This window comes from Tachyglossus aculeatus, chromosome 20 (assembly GCF_015852505.1).
Source record: "Tachyglossus aculeatus isolate mTacAcu1 chromosome 20, mTacAcu1.pri, whole genome shotgun sequence".
Classification (NCBI taxonomy): Eukaryota; Metazoa; Chordata; class Mammalia; order Monotremata; family Tachyglossidae; genus Tachyglossus; species Tachyglossus aculeatus.
The window spans coordinates 12,649,388-12,674,332 of record NC_052085.1 but is presented as its reverse complement, the minus strand read 5'-3'; the positions used below and the strand labels follow the sequence as shown (position 1 = coordinate 12,674,332).

At 46.9% G+C, this 24,945-nt stretch overlaps 1 protein-coding gene across 3 annotated transcripts; it reads right to left on the bottom strand.

Annotated features, from left to right (window-relative positions):
• Positions 1-750: 750 nt before the first annotated feature.
• On the bottom strand, positions 751-20,223 carry NAXD (NAD(P)HX dehydratase). Of its 3 annotated transcripts, none has more exons than XM_038762181.1 (10): positions 20,134-20,223; positions 15,102-15,252; positions 13,080-13,125; positions 10,032-10,120; positions 8,723-8,831; positions 8,075-8,125; positions 7,878-7,982; positions 5,746-5,866; positions 3,376-3,496; positions 751-1,120 (listed from the first exon to the last, which is right to left on the bottom strand). In XM_038762181.1, exons 1-10 carry the CDS (start codon positions 20,201-20,203, stop codon positions 970-972), a joined length of 1,014 nt encoding a protein of 337 aa, XP_038618109.1. In that variant the 5' UTR covers positions 20,204-20,223; the 3' UTR covers positions 751-969. The 3 variants fall into 3 exon arrangements, with proteins under 3 accessions (XP_038618109.1, XP_038618111.1, XP_038618110.1); XM_038762183.1 differs by having other exon boundaries at positions 20,025-20,200; XM_038762182.1 differs by lacking the exon at positions 20,134-20,223 and adding an exon at positions 15,342-15,453 and having other exon boundaries at positions 15,102-15,123.
• Between the last annotated feature and the right edge of the window lie 4,722 nt (positions 20,224-24,945).

Genomic DNA, 24,945 nt, shown 5'->3' with positions numbered 1-24,945 from the left:
CGCACCGGTGAAAGATGCACCAGAAACTTCAAAGAAATATAAATACTTTGTCCAACTTCTCCAAGACAGCATCCGCACGGACAGTAACAGCGGCGGTGGGACAATGCCACGCCAGATGCTCCTGTGATGACAGGCAGGGCGTAGCTGGAATCACGGGTTTAAAAGGGTGATTTCAGAAACTTTCTTCTCCCCTGCTTTCTCTCCCCCGCCCATTTACTTTCAGCTGTAAGTACCGTCGGGTTAAATGCCTCGACTCTGGCTGCCCTGACCGATTTTGTTCCCTTCTGTCCCCGGCCAGGCCGTGTTGGCTTTAACTCTGAAATGCTTTAGAGGAGAGTCGGTCATTTTAGCACAGCTGTCGTTTCGAGTCGTAGGACTGAGCGTTCAACATCCGGATTGCCTTTTGCTAGTTCTGCCAGAGCGCAAGGGACTGGTTTTATGTGGACCAAGGGGCCAGATATTCCAGATTTCAGTGGACCGCAGGGGACAAGAAATCACATTCAAAGGTGCCAGTGAGTTGGATAACATTTTCTTAATAAAGAAGCTAGGCCAAGTAGAAGAAAATGCCGACATAAAAGCCCAAACCCGAAGGCCGGTACGGAAGGGCTAACCCTTACCGACAGACCAGAAGCCAAATCTATGACCCCGGTGTGCCGACCAAGCAGTCCGGATGGGCCGGTGGTGGGAGAATGGTGAATTTCCAGGCCTCACCCTTCCGTTACCGCTAAATAACGCTGAAAAGGACAGGAATACTTGGGCTGTAGTTTTATTACCGCTGCCACCCGCTATTCTGCATTCCCAACTCTTAAAAAGCACCTCCATCAATCAATTTTTCTCATCTTAAAAATAAAAAAGGGTACTTCCGGCAGACCAGTCCTGCCACAGCACTTACAGGAGGCCCGTCGCTTGTACGTAGTATGCGGTGCGGCCGGGTGTTTTGTTCTTCTCTTCCCCTCCATCCCTTTAGCTTCAGGTTTCGAAGAGCCTGTTGAAGGCTGCCCCGACTTGGGCGATCATGTCCGTGGTGGTCATGGAGCGGCCGTATTTCTGGAAGGCCTGGCTGTTACACTGCCTCGTCAGAGAGCAGGCGGCGAAGGCGGCCACCAGGAAAGGATTTTGACTACAAGGAGGGAGGAAGAGCGTGTCAGAGGCTCAACTTGGACCCCGGCAGTCAAATATCCAAAACGATCAAGTAAGACGGCGCTAGTGATAATTATAACGATTACGTGCCGGGCATTGTACTAAGCGCCGGGGTGGAGACGAGCCTGTCAGCCAGGAGATCTGCGTTGCCATTAAATAGGGATTATCTTGCGATTCCGTTGGGAAAATTGCGATCTCCGTTCCTTGAGCTTCTCTACACTAGGCGTGGGAGTCAGAAGGACCCGAGTCTTTTAGACTGTGAGCCCACCGTTGGGTAGGGACTGTCTCTATCTGGTGCCAACTTGTACTTCCCAAGCGCTTAGTACAGTGCTCTGCACACAGTAAAGCGCTCAGTAAATACGATTGATGATGATGATGATGAGTTCTAATCCGAGCACCATCGCTTGCCTTTTGTGTAATCTCAGACAAGTCACTTCACTTCTCTGGGCCTCAGCTGCCTCATCGGCAAATGGGGATGGTGAGTTCCATGTGGGACATGCATATATGTGTATGTATGTTCATACATATTTATTACTCTATTTTACTTGTACATATTTAGTATTCTATTTTATTTTGTTAATATGTTTTGTTTTGCGGTCTGTCTCCCCCTTCCAGACTGTGAGCCCGCTGTTGGGTAGGGACCATCTCTATATGTTGCCAACTTGTTCTTCCCAAGCGCTTAGTACAGTGCTCTGCACACAGTAAGCGCTCAATAAATACGATTGAATGACAAAGGACTGTGTTCAGTCCCAGCACTTAGTACAGTGCCTGACACAGAGTAAGTGCCCAGTGAATACCATAAACAAGTCCAATTCTCCCCGGGCCCACAGGGAAAGAGGCAAGGGCCGCCAGATCCCCCAGGCACTGAAGTGATAATAAGAATAATAATTATTGTATTTGCCAGGCACTGTTCTAAGCACTGGGGTAGATACAAGATAATTGGGTTGGACAGTCTCCATCCCACGGGGGCTCACGGTCCTAATCCCCATTTTACAGATGAGGGAACTGAGGCTCAGAGAAGGTATGTGCCTTGCCCAAGTGACAAGTGGCTTCAGCGTGAAGCAGCAAAGCAGCGTGGCTCAGTGGAAAGAGCCCGGGCTTTGGAGTCAGAGGCCATGGGTTCAAATCCTGGCTCCGCCAATTGTCAGCTGTGTGACTTTGGGCAAGTCACTTCACTTCTCTGGGCCTGTTACCTTATCTGTAAAATGGGGATTAAGACTGTGAGCCCCCCGTGGAACAACCTGATCACCCTGTAACCTCCCCAGTGCTTAGAACAGTGCTTTGCACATAGTAAGCGCTTAATAAATGCCATTATTATTATTATTACTACTTAACTTCTCTGGGCCTGTTACCTTATCTGTAAAATGGGGATTAAGACTGTGAGCCCCCCGTGGAACAACCTGATCACCTTGTAACCTCCCCAGCGCTTAGAACAGTGCTTTGCACATAGTAAGCGCTTAATAAATGCCATTAATATTATTAATTAGCATGTTAGTGTTGCTGAACTCACAAGGGGCCTGGTTGGAGCAGAGATGGAGACGAGTGTGACTTGGGGTGGAAGAAAACGGTGCTTTCTACAAATTCTCCGTCCATTTCTGTGCTAAAACCCCCCGCCCAAAATGACCCGTGACCCTCTGAAAGAACCCAAACTCAGCGACTTCATCCACAGTCCTTTTTAAACACTACAGCGGTCACGGCAGTCGATCCAAGGCGTCACTTAAATAGGTTACTTTGCGGTTGGGAGAATTATTTGATAAAGGGCCTGCCGACTCATTTGTAGATTTTAAAAGGTGGCACTGTATGCTGATTTGCTGCTTGGGCGATGAGAAATAAGAAGGGAAGGATGGTTAGGTCCTAGCTAACTAGAAAGGCTGCCAGGAAGGATTCAGTCTGCAACATGCACGTGGAAGCAGCGTGGCTTAGTGGAAAGAGCCTGGGCCTGCTGTGTGGCCTTCTGGCAAGTTGCTTCACTCCTCCGTGACCTCATCTGTAAAATGGGGATTACGACGGAGCCTTATGTGGGACACGGACCTGATTATCTGCTATCTACCCAAGTGCTTCATTCATTTAGTCGTATTTACTGAGCACTTGCCGTGTGCAAAGCACTTGAGCTAAGCGCTTGGGAGAGTGTAGCATAACAGCAGACATTCCCTGCCCACGAGTAGGTGCTTAAGTACCATTAAAAAACTGCAAAGGAACCAGCGATACCTAAGAGAAAAGGGAAGGGCACCCTACCCGTTGGTTTTTTCCGGTCCGGCAAGGACGGCCCAGTGGGCAAAGACGCCCAGAGAACCCGCCAGGAGGTCTCCTTGGCCCCCGCAGCGCCGACTGCTCCCTTCGTGACCGCATTCGAGGACTGAAATCAGAAACAGGCGTTACCGTCCACGGTCCCCTCCGCCCCGCCGGCCCCGGGGGATGACCGATCCCCCCAAAACACGGACTGTCCTGCACTGTCGATCGCTGAGCGGGAGCGAGCAGAGAGAGACGGTGAACTCCTTCAAAAGTCAAGGCTCCCTAAGAGGTCTTGAAAAGCTCGGGTTCCTAACCCCGCACTCCGGGGGTGGTAACTTAGCCTGAATGCTTCTAAGTACGGAACAGGCCCTTTGGCAACACACACACCCACCCCATCACCCCTGCCAGTTCTCTAAAATACCCCCTGAACTGGAGCCACCCCAATCCCAGAGAACTGGCCCTAATTCTGGCCCCAGAATCGATCTCAGTCTGTGAGACCCGACTTGCCCTTACGGTCTGAGGGGTCACCCCGGTATAACACACTTCTTTTTGATCACCCTATGCCAGAATTCAATTTAGCTCTGAGATTTCCCTCTATTAAGAACTTGGCTTCAATCCCTGAGCGATCAAAAGAAATCCAAATGTGACAGAGGCTCATTCTATAAAAGACACCGAACCACCACCCACATGATTTGGGGCCAATACCCGGTCTCTTATTACCCCTTTCACTCAGGCGAGGAGAAAATGCATTATCCTCTTTTCTTTTTTGTGTACGCTCATGTTCATTTTAGAAGTAAATTCAATCCAAAGAACTTTTCCCCTTACAGGCAGTTTGCATTTGACACGAGTGACATTTCTGAAGATGAAAGAGCCTTTCAAAAGGAACCTTCTTCAGAGAACGTTTACCCTGGAATTTATTTCCACAGCTATTGCACAAGTGCAGAGGGCTGACCAGAGTTGGCTTCAACTCCTCAAACAATAATAAACCTTGGCTTTTTCATGGCACTTTGGTTCCTAATTCTTTGGGAATGATTTTGTTTACTTTAGCATTTTTCTTGACAAGCCCTACATTATATATTCCTTTAGTGTCAACTATTGGAAGGACAAAGCTTCCTTTGAGGTTTCACCTCCCCTGTCTCAAGTAATTTGGAGTTGAGAAAAATGGGCTTCCTTTTACGTGATGTGTCTTAAGTCTGATTTTTTTAAGCTTTGGTCTCTTTTACGTCCACCTAGGATTTTTCCCTAAGGAAAAAGCCCCTTCCTTCAGGGGAAGCGGCAAGGCCTAATGGATAGGGAATAAGGCCTGGGAGTTGGGAAGAACCTACATTCGAATTCAGGCGCTCACCTGTAAAATAGGGATTAGAACCCGGGACCTCCTGACTCGCAGGCCTGGACTCCATCCACTTCGCCATGCTGAAGAGCAATGGGTCTGTTCCTCTACCAAACGTCTGATGGGGGACTAGAAACCAAACCTTTAGAGGTCGAGAGCTCGAAGGCTTGCATTATCTAGTCCCGGCTCCACCACCATGTGTCTGCTGTGGGACCCCGGGCCGGTCACTACGTTTCTCTGGACCTCAGTTCCCTCATCTGTAAAATGGGGATGACGACTGAGAGCCCCATGTGGGGCAGGGACTGTGTCCAACCTGATCACCTTGTACCTACCCCAGTGCCACATAGTAAGGGATTAACTACCTGTATATATGTATGTACATATTTATCACTCTGTTTTACTTGTACATATCTATTCTATTTATTTTATTTTGTTGACGTGTTTGGTTTTGTTCTGTGTCTCCCCCTTCGTGACTGTGAGCCCACTGTTGGGTAGGGACTATATGTTGCCAACTTGGACTTCCCAAGTGCGTAGTACAGTGCTCTGCACACAGTAAGCGCTCAATAAATTGATTGATTGATTAACAGAGAAGCCAACCTAAGGACAACTGGGAAAGAGTGGGGCAGGAGACACTGCTCTGCAAATAGAAAGTAAAATACATCCCATTGCTAATTAAGCCCAACATTCCCCATAAGTTGACGGCTGCAAGTCGGCGAGCGTGGCACCTGAGCCTGAGATTTGAAATGAACACGAGCTCAAGCTGTAAAACCCCATTAGATGCTATCGCTGGCTGGTCAGAATGGCAAAGAGCAAAGGGAAGGTTTGTTCGCGAGGGAAAGAGCCCCGATAGCCCATCCAAAAAAGTCCCGGGAACCCTTTAGACGGGGACCGTCTGGATGACGGAATAATTCACAGCTCACCCTTCCTCCTCTGCAGTGCCGTAAGGCTGAACTCGAAATTTACCCCTACGAGGGTTTAGAAACCAATGAAGTCTGTTAACCCGGCAACCGGGTTACACGTTCCCCAAAGGAGATACCACTTACCCTTTTGACCATCTGAAAGAAGATCTCGCTCTCCTTTCTGGACAATTGTCAGATTCCCAAAGGCTCGGCTGAGTCTTAACACGCATCCGCGGTGATCGTTACCGTCTACGGGATCTCTAACCTGTGGCTCGAGGAGGGAAAGGGAATTACGACCTTGTCCGTAGTGGGCGGCAAATGTGTCTGCCAAGCAGCGCGGCTCAGTGGAAAGAGCCCGGGCTTTGGAGTCAGAGGTCATGGGTCCAAACCCCGGCTCTGCCAATTGCCAGCTGTGTGACTTTGGGCAAGTCACTTCTCTGGGCCTCAGTTATCTCATCTGTAAAATGGGGATTAAGACTGTAAGCCCCACGTGGGACAACCTGATCACCTTGTAACCTCCCCAGTGCTTAGAACAGTGCTTTGCACACAGTAAACGCTTAATAAATGCCATCATTATTGTTATTATTATTATTATTATTAGTTGCCTGAGCACTTAGTCCAGTGGTCTCCATTTGGTAATTAGTCAATAAATACTACGACTTATGGGCTGAGCAGTAGAGTTGGTAGTTAAAAAAAAAACCGACTCCAAAGTGGGGGGCACTTAAAGGTGCCTGATGGGATTTGGGGTTGTGCATTGGGAGAGGGGAAGAAGGAGAAGCAGCGTGGCTCAGTGGAAAGAGCAACGGGCTTTGGAGTCAGAGGTCATGGGTTCAAACCCCGGCTCCGCCACATGTCTGCTGTGTGACCTTGGGCAAGTCACTTAACTTCTCTGAGCCTCAGTTATCTCATCTGTAAAATGGGGATGAAGACTGTGAGCCCCACGTGGGACAACTTGATCACCTTGTATCCCCCCCCCCCCCCCAGCGCTTAGAACAGCACTCTGCACATAGTAAGCGCTTAACAAATGCCATCATAAAAAGGAGAGGGGAAGAAGAGGAGGAGAGGGGAAGAAGAGGAGGAGAGGGGAAGAAGAGGAGGAGAGGGGAAGGGAGGAGAGGGATTTCCTCCCTGCTGTGCACGCGAAAGTAGAACACCGGCCCAGTGGATGTGGCTGGAGAAGCCCTGTAGCCCAGTGGCTCGAGGCCGGGCCTCAGAGTCACGGCACCTGAGTTCTAATCCCGGCTCCGCCACTTTCCTGCTGTGTGACCTCGGGCGAGTCACTTGGCTTCTCTGGGCCTCCGCTTCCTCAAATGCAAAATGGGGATTCAATCCCTACCCTCCCACCTAGACTGGGAGCCCCAGGTGGGACAGGGCCTTTATCCAGCCAGATGCACTTTTCTCTCCCCGCCCCCGGCGCTTAGAACAGTGCTCGACACAAGTAAGCGCACAACAGATACCATAAACAAAATGTGAAGTATCTAGAAGCTGACTGTGAGCCCGTTGTTGGGTAGGGACCGTCTGTATACGTTGCTGACTTGTCCTCCCCAAGTGCTCAGTACGGTGCTCTGCACACAGTAAGCGCTCAATCAGTCAATCAATCAATCGTATTTATTGAGTGCTTACTGTGTGCAGAGCACTGTACTAAGCGCTTGGGAAGTACAACTTGGCAACATATAGAGACAGTCCCTACCCAACAGTGGGCTCACAGTCTAAAATGAATGAATGAATGAAGTTACCACCCGTTTTTCTTCTTCGTTTGTGTACTCTCAGTTAAATTATTTTAACAGCGGTCTTTCAGGAGTAATGCATTTTGGTGACAATGGTCACATGCAGATTTCGGTGGTCCACAGCTATGAAGTATTTATACGTATTATAAACTATTTTAATATATGCAGGGAGAGAAGATCTCCCCTCAAGAAGCAAATCTTGGAATGTCATTTTTACTGTGTTGGGCAAAGAACTCAGCTTGGCCTAATGGAAAAAGAATGGCCCTGAGTCAGGAGAACCAAATTTTAAGTCCGTTTCTGCTACTTGCCTGCTGTGTGACCTAGGATAAGTCGCTTAACTTCTCTGGGCTGTTTCTTCAACTGTAAAATGGGCATTACGTACCCATCCTCCTTCACCCTTAGTCTGCGGGCTTCATTTAAAATGGTTACTATGTCTGAGCTGAATGGACTGTACCTACCCCAGGGCTTAACACAATGTTTGGCAAGGAAGACGCACTTAGTACCACAATCATTATCATCATTACTATTTTATAATTATTAACAACTCACCACGGTTTCATAAAGCCTGCTAAACTCCATAAGGTTTGGCGTCAAGATCGCTCTCTGGTAGCCCTGGATGAGGGCTGGGTGTTGAGTAATGAGCCACAATCCATCCTGCAACAAAAAATAAGGGCAGCAATTGACGCGATCCATTCATCCGAATGTTCATCGCTCAACGCAGAAATGAGAGGAAACATAATACTCACTGCATCGATGACAATAGGAATACCCTTGGCCTTTGCCTTTTCTACGATCCCCTACGAAAAAGTGCCAATTAGATTCAGAAACTTAAAAAACGCCAACTGGCAAAGAACCTGAAAGAAAATCTGGGATCACCAGACCAAATCAGAGTGCTGTAAAATGAATGTAGCTGGGGAGCCCACCTTCTAAAAAGGGAGCAATCGTGAGATTTCGCAAAATTGAGGGCCCACCTGACATCTTAAAACTAGTTGATACTGAAAATACTCCATTATTTCATCGTGGAGAATAGAATATACACACAACGTATGTATGTGGGGGGCGGGTAGAGGGATGCGAGGGGGAGGAAGATGGACAGACAGCAAAGATTCTGCAGTTTCAACCAATATGACACGCTTCTAACCGTAAAAGCAGTTGAGGACCATTTTCCCCCTTGAGATTTCCTCCAGAGAAGACCACTTTAACTCCAAAAAAATGGCATTTTTAAAATGCACTGCCTTGGCCTCAATTAGTCCCCAGTTTCTCGCAGATCAGAAACCTTCCCGTAATAATACACTCCTGGCAGACTGAGTTTCAACCCATATGGATCTCAAAAACGCTCTACCCATATGACATCAGGAAGGGGGGGATAAGGAATGACTTAGAATATATGTTACCTTGGCATTCTCTAGTAGAGTGTCATCTCTCCCTAAACCAGGTCCTATGACAACGGCGTGCAACCTCGGTAACCATTTTTCCACTTCCTGAACGGCATCGGGGCTGTCACTAAATAAAGAAAACAAGCACGGGCAGATTTATTGACAATCCTCTTCGATCACAATGAAGGTCGGGCTCAGAAATTCCTCGTACTGCCGCGAGGAACTCTGTTTGCTTTCGCTCGTAGAAATGATGTCATCTGATGAACTTAAAATTCATACTTGTAAACACGAACCGCGTGGTTGTAGGAATTAGTCTAACGAAAGGGATTATGGATTTATATAGTCTTCACCCTCAGCTATGTCTTCCCCTCTAGACTCTAAGTGTGTTGTGGGCGGGAACGTGCCCATAACACAACGTTACATTGTACTCTCCCAAGTGCTTAGTACAGTGCTCTGCGCACAGTAAGCGTTCAACAACGCTTCCTTTCAGGCGTTCCTTTCATAACGGCTGTGGTTTTTCTTGTGGAAATTATATTCGGCAGGAACACAGCCAAATCATCATCGTCGATCGTATTTATTGAGCGCTTACTATGTGAAGAGCACTGTACTAAGCGCTTGGGAAGTACAAATTGGCAACATATAGAGACAGTCCCTACCCAACAGTGGGCTCACAGTCTAAAAGCCAAATGAAAACCAATGGACGTATTTCAATATTTTAAGTCAGTTTCCGAGGGCCCCAAAATTATAAAAAAAAAAAATTCTGGCTAAAATGACAAAACATTCGGTAGGAATTGTGTATATCGTTTTGGAAGTATCAATTCCAGCTGTAACTCACTAAGTTCTTGTGCTATAAATTGTATTTCCACCCATTCTGCCGTGACAGAGGGTGGCAGATGTTCAGTGCAGTTAACAGATTAAAATAAAACTCCAAACTGTGGTCAACTTCACAAGTCTCTACAATACTTAATCTTCCAAGTTACCAGAAGTCTCCGATCTATAGATGAAAGAGCGCCGTTTTTGTTGTACCAATACTTCTGGTAAGTATATGACTGGTAAGTATATATGGTAAGTATATATATATGGTATATATCTGGTAAGTATATATGACTATATATTAACTTTTGGGCCAGGGAGCACTTTCAGTGCCGCGGGGCTTGGGGAGCAGGCCCGGATTCGTTAGGGAGCCGCGGAGCCCCCCAAGATTCACGTGCCCAGAAACAATTCAGGACTCTCCCCCCATCCCACGATCAGGCCGAGCGGCGGCACTGAAGTGAGGACGGGACCTTTTCAATTGAAAAACCGTGCGTCGTCGCAAGAAAATCCTTACAGAACTGGGTGGACGATCAGCTCGGGGCTGTAAGACTTAATCACAGTTGCTGCATCTTTGGTGCAGAAGACATGAGATAGATCGGCCCCCTAAGAAACAAATCAGCAGAGACGGTTGTCAGTGTTAGGATCCAATAAGTAGAACCAGAACTGCCCTAACTGCGCTGCTTAGAGAAGCAGCGTGGCTTAGTGGGAAAAGCCTGGGCTTTGGAGTCAGAGGTCATGGGTTCAAATCCCGGCTCTGCCACATGTCTGCTGTGAGACCTTGGGCAACTCACTTAACTTCTCTGAGCGTCAATTACCTCATCTGTAAAATGGGGATTAAGACTGTGGAGCCCTACGTGGGACAACTTGATCACCTTGTATCCCCCCCAGCGCTTAGAACAGTGCTTTGAACATAGTCAGTGCTTAACAAATGCCATCATTATTATTATTAACCACTTGCTATTTACCTGCTCGTAATAGACGTTATCTCAAATCAATCCATGGTATTAATCGAGCGCTTACTATGTACAGAGCACTGAACTAAGTGCTTGGGAGAGTACGATTCAACAGGATTCGCAGACCCGTTTGCGGCCCTTAACGAGCTTACAGTCTAGAGGACGGGTTTACGGTCTTGATCTGCAATGTGTGACAGGTTTAAGCGTGCATGGAAATAAACATTTCCAATAATGTTTGCGGCCCTTAACGAGCTTACAGTCTGGAGGACGGGTTTACGGTCTTGATCTGCAATGTGTGACAGGTCTAAGCGTGCATGGAAATAAACATTTCCAATAATGTTTGCGGCCCTCAACGAGCTTACAGTCTAGAGGACGGGTTTACAGTCTAGATCTGCAGTGTGTGACAGGTTTAAGCGTGCATGGAAATAAACATTTCCAATAATGTTTGCAGCCCTTAACGATCTTACAGTCGAGAGGACGGGTTTACGGTCTAGATCTGCAATGTGTGACAGGTTTAAGCGTGCATGGAAATAAACATTTCCAATAATGTTTGCAGCCCTTAACGAGCTTACTTACAGTCTGGAGGACGGGTTTACGGTCTTGATGTGCAATGTGTGACAGGTCTAAGCGTGCATGGAAATAAACATTTCCAATAATGTTTGCGGCCCTTAACGAGCTTACAGTCTAGAGGACGGGTTTACGGTCTTGATCTGCAATGTGTGGCAGGTTTAAGCGTGCCTGGAAATAAACATTTCCAATAACGCGGGAATAGAGCTGTAATCTAGGTGTACAGGGAAACGTGTCCACCGAGAAGCAGCGGCATGGCTTAGTGGACAGAAAGACCTGGGTTCTAATCCTGGCTCTGTTACTTGTCTGCTGTGTGACCCTGGGCAAGCCACTTCACTTCTCTGGGCCCCAGTGACCTCATCTGTAAAATGCGGATTAAAGCTGTGATTCCCCATCATCAATCGTATTTATTGAGCGCTTACTGTGTGCAGAGCACCGTACTAAGCGCTTGGGAAATACAAGTTGGTAACACATAGAGACAGTCCCTACCCGACAGTGGGCTCACAGTCAAAAAGGGGGAGACAGAGAACAAAACCAAACATACTAACAAAATAAAATAAATAGAATAGATATGTACAAGCAAAATAAATAAATAGAGTAATAAATATGTACAAACATAGATACAGGTTTTCATCGTCAACCTAAAATAACGTACAGCTCTACAACCGGCACAACAACTAGACATGTGGACTGTGTCCAACCTGATTGGCTTATATTCATTCAATCGTATTTATTGAGCGCTTACTGTGTGCAGAGCGCTGTACTAAGCGCTTATATCTACCCCAGCCATTAGTATAGTGCCTGGCACGTAGTAAATGCTTAACAAATACCATAAAAAAAAAGAGAGAAAGAGAGAGAAAGGAGTGGTAAAGTCTTCCTTTCCCTCCCACCTCTGTCCAGAAATGAGAAGTGGGTGAGAAGCCAATTTTCCACTTAGAACCAGAGGAGTGGAGGGAAAGTTGTCAAGGGCTGGATAGCCACAGCAACTGAGGAAATAAACCTCTCTTCGGAGGCCTTCTGAAAGAAATCCGGACTCTCCCATCCACCTGGTATAAATCGTTACCAGTCACAGGCACCGAAGAAATCAATCAATCAAAGAAAGACTATTTTTCAGAGCGGCTAAAGCCGCCACAAAAATGACAACTTTTCCCCCGGGCGTTTTTTTCTAACCCGTGCCTAGCAAATTCAAACCTTGCAATGACTCGGGGATAGACAGGCTCCCATCAGTTAAATTAAATGCTTGACTAAAGAACAGGGTTTGAAAATATTAGGAAAGAGGCTTAAGTCTACAGAATCCTAACGGGGGAAAAAAGAATCAATCAATCAATCGTATTTATTGAGTGCTTACTGTGTGCAGAGCACTGTACTAAGCGCTTGGGAAGTACAATCAATCAATCGTATTTATTGAGCGCTTACTGTGTGCAGAGCACTGTACTAAGCGCTTGGGAAGTACAAATTGGCAACATATAGAGAGAGTCCCTACCCAACAGTGGGCTCACAGTCTAAAAGGGGGAGACAGAGAACAAAACCAAATATATTAACAAAATAAAATAAATAGAACAGATATGTACAAGGAAGATAAATAAATCGAGTAATAAATATGTACAAACGTATATACATATATACAGGTGCCGTGGGGAAGGGAAGGAGGTAAGGCGGGGGGGATGAAGAGGGGGAGGAGAAGTGTCTACCACTGTATCGGACTTGTTTTCATCATCAATCATCAATCGTATTTATTGAGCGCTTACTGTGTGCACAGCACTGTACTAAGCGCTTGGGAAGTCCAAGTTGGCAACACATAGAGACAGTCCCTACCCGACAGTGGGCTCACAGTCTAAAAGGGGGGAGACAGAGAACAAAACCAAACATACTAACAAAATAAAATAAATAGACTAGATATGTACAAGTAAAATAAATAGAGTAAGAAATACGTACAAACATATATACATATATACAGGTTTTCATCGTCAACCTAAAATAACGTACAGCTCTACAACCGGCACAACAACCAGACAATAGATAGGAGATTTAAATGAACGTACCACTTTAAGAGCCGAAATGGCTGCAAAGTACGGTGCCCCTGTATACCTAAAAACAAAACGGTATAGATCAGAAAAGTTTTAATCGACTAGACAAGCATCAAAAGCCAGTTTAGCAGCAGATGAAGCTAACAAATGAGGGCTGGATTCACTTTGTCGCTAAGCAAAAAAAAAAAAAATTACAACTTCCCACAATGATCTTTGCAAAAACTGTCAACAGCTCCGCCCCTTGTCAGCTGTGTGACTCTGGGCAAGTCACTCACCTTCTCTGTGCCTCAGTTACCTCATCGGTAAAATGGAGATTAAGACTCTGAGCCCCACATGGGACAACCTGATCACCTTGCATCCCCCAGTGCTTAGAACAGTGCTTTGCACATAGTAAGCGCTGTACAAATTTATTACTCTATTTTACTTGTGCATATTTATTCTGTTTATTTTATTTTGTTAATATGTTTTGTTCTCCGTCTCCCCCTTCTAGACTGTGAGCCCGCTGCTGGGTAGGGACCGTCTCTATATGTTGCCAACTTGTCCTTCCCAAGCGCTTAGTACAGTGCTCTGCACACAGTAAGCGCTCAATAAATACGATTGAATGAATGAATTTCAAAGCTGAATGTGTGCACACATTCTTTTGCTAGGTGTAATTTAGTTTATTACGCAACGACAAAATCTCTTCCCGTTTGATTACAACCGGGATTAATTTCAAAGGACTACATGCAATTTCCATTCCCGATCTCCGAGTATCTATGAGGTTAATACCAGATTAATTTTCTTAAGTCACGGAATACTCCTATATTCGTTAGCCCTCTGCAAGGCGAAGAAATTCATGTAAGATTCCAGCGCTTAGAACAGTGCTTTGCACATAGTAAGCGCTTAACAAATGCCTATTATTATTATTATTATTCCTGCTCCAAAAGGCTTCAGGCCAGAGTAGAAATCGGGTCCGTGCTATAGTGAAGTGTCTCCTTTTGGGCAGGGAACGTGTCTGCCCACCTTGTCATCATCATCATCAATCGTATTTATTGAGCGCTTACTATGTGCAGAGCACTGGACTAAGCGCTTGGGAAGTACAAATTGGCAACATATAGAGACAGTCCCTACCCAACAGTGGGCTCACAGTCTAAAAGGGGGAGACAGAGAACAAAACGAAACATACTAACAAAATAAAATAAATAGAGTAGATATGTACAAATAAAATAAATAAATAAATAGAGTAATAAATATGTACATACATATATACAGGTGCTGTCGTATTGTTCTCTCCCTAGCGCTTAGTATAGTGCTCTGCACAAGGTAAGCACTCAGTACAGTCTCTCAAAGTCATACTCTGGACGTGACAACCGCAGCCGGCCCTCTCTTGGGCCCTGAGACGAATAATTTCACGTGACAAAATTGCGCGGGACATTTAATGGTCTCGATCTGTAATAATAGTAACGGGTTTTTGTTAGGTGCTTACTGTGTGCCAAGCGCTGGGGTAGATAGGTCCCACATGGGGCTCACAGTCTAAGTAGGAGAACAGGTATTGAATCTCCATGTTGCAGATGAGGAAACTGAGGCACCGAGAAGTTAAGTGACTTCATTAGTAGCCGGTAGACTCGGTGGGCAGGGATTGCGTTGCCAATTCTGTTGTGTTGTATTTGGCCAAGCGCTTAGTATAGTGCTCTGCATAAAGTAGGCACTCAGTAAATGCCCGCTGTTGTGTAGGGACCGTCTCTATATGTTGCCGACTTGTACTTCCCAAGCGCTTAGTACAACGCTCTGCACACGGTAAGCGCTCAATAAATGCAACTGAATGAATGACTGACCCTAAGATTCATCCGTCACTCAATCAATCAATCGTATTTATTGAGTGCTTACTGTGCGCAGAGCACTGTACTAACCGCTTGGGAAGTACAAGTTGGCAACATATATACAGTCCCTACCCAACAGTGGGCTCACAGTCTAAAAGGAGACCCCATACTTTTAAAAAAAGACATTATTTCAATTATTTCATTATTTCAATTGGCATGCTCAACATTTTTAACTTACTCTTGGCATCCTCCAATGATGCCTATCCTTCCATCTTGACCTTTATGCTTTTTGGGAGTCAGAGGAGGAATGACATTTCTCACCAACTGAAAAATATTCTCCATATCCTTTAGGGAATGACTTTTACGAAATGAAAACGATCTCTCTATAACTGAAAGGCAAGGAAGGTAATTATTGTTTCAGAAAGTTACTAATTTTGACAAATAATAGACATTTCGAAACATTGAAAAACAATGATGCCTATCCTTCCATCTTGACCTTTATGCTTTTTGGGAGTCAGGGGAGGAATGACATTTCTCACCAACTGAAAAATATTCTCCATATCCTTTAGGGAATGAGTTTTACGAAATGAAAACGACCTCTCTATAACTGAAAGGCAAGGAAGGTAATTATTGTTTCAGAAAGTTACTAATTTTGAAAAATAGACATTTTGAAACATTGAAAAACAATGATGCCTATCCTTCCATCTTGACCTTTATGCTTTTTGGTAGTCAGATGAGGAATGACATTTCTCACCAACTGAAAAATATTCTCCATATCCTTTATGGAATGACTTTTACGAAATGAAAACGATCTCTCTATGACTGAAAGGCAGGAAAGGTAATTATTGTTTCAGAAAGTTGCTAATTTTGACAAATAATAGACATTTCAAAACACTGAAAAACAATGATGCCTGTCCTTCCACCTTGACCTTTATGCTTTTTGGGAGTCAGATGAGGAATGACATTTCTCACCAACTGAAAAATATTTTCCATATCCTTTATGGAATGAGTTTTACGAAATGAAAATGATCTCTCTATAACTGAAAGGCAGGAAAGGTAATTATTGTTTCAGAAAGTTACTAATTTTGACAAATAATAGACATTTCAAAACACTGAAAAACAATGATGCCTATCCTTCCATCTTGACCTTTATGCTTTTTGGGAGTCAGGGGAGGAATGACATTTCTCACCAACTGAAAAATATTCTCCATATCCTTTAGGGAATGAGTTTTACGAAATGAAAACGATCTCTCTATAACTGAAAGGCAGGAAAGGTAATTACTGTTTCAGAAAGTTACTAATTTTGACAAATAATAGACATTTCTAAACACTGAAAAACAATGATGCCTATCCTTCCATCTTGACCTTTATGCTTTTTGGGAGTCAGGGGAGGAATGACATTTCTCACCAACTGAAAAATATTCTCCATATCCTTTATGGAATGAGTTTTACTAAATAAAAACAATCTCTCTATAACTGAAAGGCAAGGAAGGTAATTATTGTTTCAGAAAGTTACTAATTTTGACAAATAGACATTTCAAAACATTGAAAAACAATGATGCCTATCCTTCCATCTTGATCTTTATGCTTTTTGGGAGTCAGGGGAGGAATGACATTTCTCACCAACTGAAAAATATTCTCCATATCCTTGGTGGAATGAGTTTTACGAAATGAAAACGATCTCTCTATAACTGAAAGGCAGGGAAGGTAATTATTGTTTCAGAAAGTTACTAATTTTGACAAATAATACACATTTCAAAACATTGAAAAACAATGATGCCTATCCTTCCATCTTGACCTTTATGCTTTTTGGGAGTCAGGGGAGGAATGACATTTCTCACCAACTGAAAAATATTCTCCATATCCTTTAGGGAATGAGTTTTACGAAATGAAAACGATCTCTCTATAACTGAAAGGCAGGAAAGGTAATTACTGTTTCAGAAAGTTATTAATTTTGACAAATAATAGACATTTCTAAACACTGAAAAACAATGATGCCTATCCTTCCATCTTGACCTTTATGCTTTTTGGGAGTCAGGGGAGGAATGACATTTCTCACCAACTGAAAAATATTCTCCATATCCTTTATGGAATGAGTTTTACTAAATGAAAACGATCTCTATAACTGAAAGGCAAGGAAGGTAATTATTGTTTCAGAAAGTTACTAATTTTGACAAATAGACATTTCGAAACATTGAAAAACAATGATGCCCATCCTTCCATCTTGACCTTTATGCTTTTTGGGAGTCAGGGGAGGAATGACATTTCTCACCAACTGAAAAATATTCTGCATATCCTTTAGGGAATGAGGTTTACGAAATGAAAACGCTCTCTCTATAACTGAAAGGCAGGAAAGGTAATTATTGTTTCAGAAAGTTACTAATTTTGACAAATAGACATTTCGAAACATTGCTAGATCTCACCACTGGAAAAAAAAAATGACAAAACCGAAGAACTCTGATTACCCCATCTGGCATCTCCAACACCAAGGATGCTGTTCGTTTCACTTAGTTCATGATTTATTCTCAGCAGGCTCTACCATTTTAAATTTTACAGAAAAATCTCTGCGTCACTAAAATTCTACCTTTACTCATTTGGATGCTCATTTTTAAAAATATAAAACGAATTTCCTAAGTGGCATTTGAAAATGAGGTGATCGGTTCCAGACGGATTTCCTGTGGTACCTTTTTATTTCTATTCAAAATAATTTAGCGATGATGGGGAAAATAGGTGTGTTGTACAGTGCTCGCAGACGGAGCAAAGGCGCTAGCTAAATACATTCAGTCAAATCAAAAAAATTATTCAAGTCTAGACATTTTCTCTATGTAACATGTCAAAGTTTGCTTTGATGAACTCAACTGCTAAGTCAATGGGAAATGTGCTTTTCCCCTCCTGCGCGGACTGTATTGGGCGCTCTTCGCCCCCTCCTGCGCGGCAGCGTGGCTCAGTGGCAAGAACCCGGGCTTGGGAGTCAGAGGTCGTGGGTTCTAATCCCGCCCCACCTCTTGTCTGCTGGGTGACCTTGGGCAAGTCGCCTCACTTCTCTGAGCCTCAGTTACCTCATCTGGAAAATGGGGATGAAGTCTGTGAGCCCCCCCGTGGGACAGCCTGATTACCTTGTATCTCCCTCAATCATTCAGTCGTATTTATTGAGCACTTACTGTGTGCAGAGCACTGTACTAAGCGCTTGGGAAGTACAAGTTGGCAACGTATAGAGATGGACCCTACCCAACAACGGGCCCCAGCGCTTAGAACAGTGGTTGGCACATAGTAAGTGCTTAACCAATACCCTATTTATTATCCAGCGCTTAGAACAGTGCTTGGCACATAGTAAGTGCTTAACCAATACCCTATTTATTATCCAGCACTTAGAACAGTGGTTGGCACATAGTAAGCGCTTAACCAATACTATAGTTCTTATCCAGCGCTTAGAACAGTGCTTGGCACATAGTAAGTGCTTAACCAATACCCTATTTATTATCCAGCGCTTAGAACAGTGCTTGGCACCTAGTAAGCGCTTAACCAATACCCTATTTACTATCCAGTGCTTAGGACAGTGCTTGGCACCTAGTAAGCGCTTAACCAATACTATATTTCTTACTATTTTACTATTACTTTCTTTGTGCATATTTATTCTATTTATTTTATTAATATGTTTTGTTCTCTGTCTCCCCCTTCTAGACTGTGAGCCCACTGTTGGGTAGGGACTGGCTCTATATGTTGCCAACTTGTACTTCCCAAGCGCTTAGTACGGTGCTCTGCACACAGTAAGCGCTCAATAAATACGATTGATTGATTATCCAGCGCTTAGAACAGTGCTTGGCACCTGGTAAGCGCTTAACGAAGACCACCACTATTTTTCCTTGGGCGCGCGCCCCCTCCCACGCGCACAGACCCTATTGGACGCTCGCCCCCTCCTGGGCGGACCCTATTGGGCGCGCCCCCCTTCGCGCGCGCATCCTATTGGACGCTCTTCCCGGCAAGCGCGCATCCTATTGGGCGCGCTCGCCCCCTCCCGCGCGGGCCCTATTGGGCGCAATTCCCCTCACGCTCGGATCCTATTGGGCGCTCTTCCCCTCGCGCGCGGACCCTAGTGGGCGCGCGTCCTCCCCCACGCGCACAGACCCTATTGGACGCTCGCCCCCTCCTGCGCGCATCCTAGTGGACGCTCGCCCCCTCGCTCGCGCGGACCCTACTGGGAGCGCTCGCCCCCTCCTGCACGGACCCTAGTGGGCGCAATTCCCCTCACGCGCGGATTCTATTGGACGCTCTTCTCCTCGCGCGTGGACCCTATTGGGCGCGCTCCTCCTCACGCGCGCGGACCCTAGTGGGCGCGCACCCTCCCCCACGCGCGCGGATCCTGTTGGACGCCCTGCCCCTAGAGCGCGCACCCTATTGGACGCTCGCCCCCTCACGCGCGCGGACCCTAGTGGGCGCAATTCCCCCTCGCGCGGATCCTATTGGACGCTCGTCCCCTCACGCGCGCGGACCCCAGTGGGCGCGCTCCCCCTCGCGCGCATCCTATTGGACGCTCTTCCCCTCGCGCGCGGACCCTAGTGGGCGCTCGCCCCCTCCAGCACGGACCCTATTGGGCGCAACTCCCCCTCACGCGCGGATCCTATTGGGCGCAATTCCACTCAGGCGCGAATCCTATTGGACGCTCGCCCCCTCACGCGCTTGGACCACATTGGGCGCGCTCCCCCTCGCGCGCCCATCCTATTGGACGCTCGCCCCCTCACGCGCGCGGACCCTAGTGGGCGCGCGCGGATCCTGATGGACGCGCTCCCCCTCGCGCGCGCATCCTATTGGACGCTCGCCCCCTCCTGCGCGGACCCTATTGGGCGCAATTCCCCTCAGGCGTGGATCCTATTGGACGCTCTTCCCCTCGCGCGCGGACCCTAGTGGGCGCGCTCATCCTATTGGACGCTCGCCCCCTCACGCGCGCGGACCTTAGTGGGCGCGCTCATCCTATTGGACGCTCGCCGCCTCACGCGCGCATCCTATTGGACGCTCGCCCCCTCACGCGCGCGGACCCTAGTGGGCGCGCGCCCTCCCCCACGCGCGCGGATCCTATTGGACGCTCGGCCCCCCCTTCCTGGGCGCGCGCCCCCCCGCATGCGCAGTGGCCTCCCCCGGCGCTGGCCTGAGCCCCCGAGGCTACCTTGGCTCGGCTGCAGCCAGCAGGCCAGGAGCGCGGCCGACATTGCGGCGACGATCCCGGCGGCGGCGGCCCGGGCCATGGCGGACACGGAGGCGGGGCCGGCGCTTACCTAGCCCGCGGCGCGCGGGGCCGAAGCCGACTCTCGCCACGAGGCAACCGAAGCGGACGACGCCGATCATGGGGCCGCTTCTTCCAGGGCCCCCGCAGGTAAGGCGCTCCGACCTCCGGGCGCGCCTCCCGCAGTCGCAGCCAATCGGCGCTGCCGGCCGGGCTCGCTTCCCACAGCTGTAGCCAATCAGGGCTGCCGACCGGGCTCGCCTCCCGCAGCCAATCAGCGCCGTAGGCTGGGCTCGCCCCCAGCAGCCAATCAGCGCGGTCGCCCGGGCTCGCACCCCCGCTGTCGTAGCCAATCAGCGCTGCCGAGTGGGCTCGTCTCTCGCAGCCAATCAGCGCGGTCGGCCGGGCTCGCCCCCCGCTGCCGTAGTCAATCAGCGCTGCTGACTGGGCTCGTCTCTCGCAGCCAATCAGCGCTGCCGGCCGGGCTCGCCCCTCCTCCCACGTTGCCGTAGCCAATCAGCGCTGCCGATTGGGCTCGCCCCCAGCAGCCAATCAGCGTTGTCGGTCGGGCTCGCCCCCCCCACCCCGCCTTAGTCATAGCCAATCAGCGCTGCCGGCCGGGCTCGCCCCCTGCTGCAGTAACCAATCAGCGCTGCCGATTAGGCTCTCCCCCAGCAGCCAATCAGCGCTGTCGGCCGGGCTCGCCCCCCGCTCCCGTAGCCAATCATCGCTTCTGGCCGGGCTCGCCCCTCCTTAGCCGTAGCCAATCAGCACTGCCGGCCGGGCTCGCCCCCCACTCCCTTAGCCGTAGCCAATCAGCGCTGCCGGCCGGGCTCGTTTTCCCCCCCCCCTTAGCCGTAGCCAATCAGCGCTACCGTTTGGGCTCGCCCCAGCAGCCAATCAGCGCAGGCGGCCGGGGTCGCCTCCCGCAGCCAATCAGCGCTGCAGGCCGGGCACGCCAACGGCAGCCGCAGCCAATCAGCGGCTATTAGAATTTGTGTTTAAATAATAATAATAATAATAATAATAATAATGGCATTTGTTAAGCGCTTACTATGTGCCAAGCACTGTTCTAAATCTTTACCCTTGCAATGGTTTAGAAGAATATCAAGTGGTCCTAATGATTTTGCCCTACCACTGTATTATTGGTAGTGATTCAGTGATTCAAGCACTTATTTGTGTTTAAGTCTTAAAGAGAATTTGTGTTTAAATAATAATAATTATAATAATAATGGCATTTGTTAAGCGCTTACTATGTGCCAAGCACTGTTCTAAATCTTTACCCTTGCAGTGGTTTAGAAGAATCTCAAGTGGTCCTAATGATTTTGCCCTACCACTGTATTATTGGTAGTGATTCAGTGATTCAAGCACTTATTTGTGTTTGTCTTAAAGAGAATTTGTGTTTGAATAATAATAATAATAATGGCATTTATTAAGCGCTTACTATGTGCCAAGCACTGTTCTCAATCTTTACCCTTGCAGTGGTTTTGAAGAATATCAAGTGGTCCTAATGATTTTGCCCTACCATTGTATTATTGGTAGTGATTCAGTGATGCAAGCACTTATTTGTGTTTGTCTTAAAGAGAATTTGTGTTTAAATAATAATAATAATAATAATAATAATAATAATGGCATTTATTAAGCGCTTACTATGTGCCAAGCACTGTTCTAAATCTTTACCCTTGCAGTGGTTTAGAAGAATCTCAAGTGGTCCTAATGATTTTGCCCTACCACTGTATTATTGGTAGTGATTCAGTGATTCAAGCACTTATTTGTGTTTGTCTTAAAGAGAATTTGTGTTTAAATAATAATAATAATAATAATAATGGCATTTATTGAGCGCTTACTATGTGCAAAGCACTGTTCTAAGCGCTGGGGAGGTTACAAGTTCCTCCCCATCCCCCCCCACCTTACCTCCTTCCCCGCCCCACAGCACCTGTATATATGTTTGTACAGATTTATTCCTCTATTTATTTTACTTGTACGTATTTACTATTCTATTTATTTTATTTCATTAATAACGTTTTGTTTTGCTGTCCGTCTCCCCCTTCTAAACTGTGAGCCCGCTGTCGCCGACTTGGACTTCCCAAGCGCTCAGTACCGTGCTCTGCACATAGTAAGCGCTCAATAAACAATAATAATAATAATAATAATGATGTTGGCATTTGTTAAGCACTTACTATGTGCAAAGCACTGTTCTAAGCGCTGGGGCTCACAGTCTTAACCCCCATGAGCCACGTGCTTCTCTCTGCTTCTTAATAATAATCAATAATAATAATAGTACTTGTTAAGCACTTATTACGGGGTAGATGCAAGGCGATCAGGTTGCCCCACGAGGGGCTCACAGTCTTAATCCCCATCTTCCAGATGAGGTAACTGAGGCACGATTGAACGAATGAGAGGACCTGCCTTGTTTTTTTGGCAAGCAACGGACTAATAAAAAGCAAACAACCGCCCCCCGTCCAAATCACATAATGAAAAGTAGCTTTATATATCACATTTTGCTCCTTCCTTGCCTAAAAATTTAACAACTTCTACAATAGCACCAGCGCTGATTCCAACTCGCGTATTCTTATCCAAAGTGTTCACCAAAATAATTACCGTTTTCTGGATATTCATCCTTGTATTCGTCCTCTGCCCCCAGTAAGCGCTCAATAAATACAATTGATTGAATGAATGAATGAATGAATACAAGCTGATGGGGTTGAACACAGTCCCTGTCCACCGTGAGGCTCCCGGTCTTGATCCCCATTTCGCAGATGAGGGAACTGAGGCCCAGTGAAGTGAAGTGACTCGCTCAGAGTCGCCCAACAGACAAGCGGCGGAGCCGGGATTAGAACCCATGACCTTCCGACTCCCAAGCAGCCCCTCAGTTGCTTCGACTCTGCTCGACGCGTTGCGACAAAGTCATTTCCGTGGCTCAGTGGAAAAGAGCCCGGGCTTTGGAGTCAGAGGTCGTGGGTTCAAATCCCGGCTCTGCCAAGTGTCAGCTGTGTGACTTTGGGCAAGTCACTTCGCTTCTCTGGGCCTCAGTTCCCTCATCTGTCAAATGGGGATGAAGACTGTGAGCCCCCCGTGGGACATCCTGATCACCTTGTAACCTCCCTAGCGCTTAGAACAGTGCTTTGCACATAGTAAGTGCTTAATAAATGCCATCATCATTATTATTATTATTAATAATTATTTCCCCCGGGCAAATTCCCATGTTGCTTAATCTCCCTCCGGTCAGGATTGCCCAAGAGCCCAGAAATCTTTCCCCTTCCCCTTTCTAGGGCAGGTTCACTGGGTTTTCCCCTATGAGCATTTATTGAGCTCCGTGTGTACTGTACTAAGCGCTTGGGAGAGTCCAATTCAACAGAGTTGGTAGACACGGTCCCTGCCCACAGTGTGGTTACACTCTGGGCCTGAACTGGTGTGTATATCTGCTTCTATTTTCATAATAATTATAACGATGGTATTTGTTAAGTGCTTCTAGACTGTGAGCCCGTTGTTGGGTGGGGACCGTCTCTCTGTGTTGCCGATTTGGACTTCCCAAGCGCTTAGTCCAGTGCTCTGCACACAGGAAGCGCTCAATAAATACGATTGAATGAATGAATAAATACTTTTGAATGAATAAATACGATTGAATGAATATGTGCCAAGCACTGTTCTAAGCGCTGGGGGGGATACAAGGTGATCAGGTTGTCCCACGTGGGGCGCACAGTCTTAACCCCCATTTTACAGTTGAGGGAACTGAGGCACAGAGAAGTGAAGTGACTTGCCCAAAGTCACACAGCAGACAATAATAATAATAATAATAATAATGGCATTTCTTAAGCGCTTACTATGTGCCAAGCACTGTACTAAGCACTGGGGAGGATACAAGGTGATCAGGTTGTCCCACGTGGGGCTCACAGTCTTCATCCCCATTTAGAGAAGCAGCGTGGCTCAGTGGGAAGAGCCCGGGCTTTGGAGTCAGAGGTCATGGGTTCAGATCCCGGCTCCGCCATCTGTCAGCTGTGTGACTTTGGGCAAGTCACTTAACTTCTCTGGGCCCCCCAGTTCCCTCATCTGTAAAATGGGGATGGAGACTGTGAGCCCCCCATGGGACAACCTGATCACCTTGTAACCTCCCCTGCTCTTAGAACAGTGCTTTGCACATAGTAAGTGCTTAATAAATGCCATTATTATTATTATTATTATCATTATTTTACAGATGAGGAGGCAGGATTAGAACCCATGACCTCTGACCCCCAAGCCCGGGCTCTTTCCACTGATCCACACTGCTTCTTAGTAGCCTCTCCCCCTTGTCCCCCTCTCCATCCCCCCGTCTTACCTCCTTCCCTTCCCCACAGCACCTGTATATATGTATATATGGTTGTACATATTTATTACTCTATTTATTTATTTATTTATTTATTTTACTTGTACATTTCTATCCTACTTATTTTATTTTGTTGGTATGTTTGGTTCTGTTCTCTGTCTCCCCCTTTTAGACTGTGAGCCCACTGTCGGGTAGGGACTGTCTCTATGTGATGCCAATTTGTACTTCCCAAGCGCTTAGTACAGTGCTCTGCACATAGTAAGCGCTCAATAAATACGATTGATTGATTGATTGATTGATTGATTAGAAAAGCAGCGTGGTTTAGTAGAGAGAGCCCAGGCCTGGGAGTCCGAAGGACCTGGGTTCTAATCCCGCCTCTGCCACTTGTTGGCTGTGTCTCCTTGGGCGAGTCCCTTCACTTCCCTGGGCCTCAGTTTCCTCATCTGTAAAATGGGGATGACGACTGGGAGCCCCACGTGGGACAGCCTGATCCTCTGCGGAGGGGGCGGGGCTAAGGAGCAGCAGGGCGGAGCGTGATTGGGCGGGGCTGCGGAGGGGGCG

Coding starts and splice junctions, on each gene's coding strand:
- NAXD (XM_038762183.1), bottom strand. CDS start 20,103: ATGGCCCGGGCCGCCGCCGCCGGGATCGTCGCCGCAATGTCGGCCGCG. Junction 15,253..20,024: donor CTGGCTGCAGCCGAGCCAAG/GTAGCCTCGGGG, acceptor CTTGCCTTTCAG/TTATAGAGAGATCGTTTTCA. Junction 8,126..8,722: donor CTCTACTAGAGAATGCCAAG/GTAACATATATT, acceptor ACTTTTTCGTAG/GGGATCGTAGAAAAGGCAAA.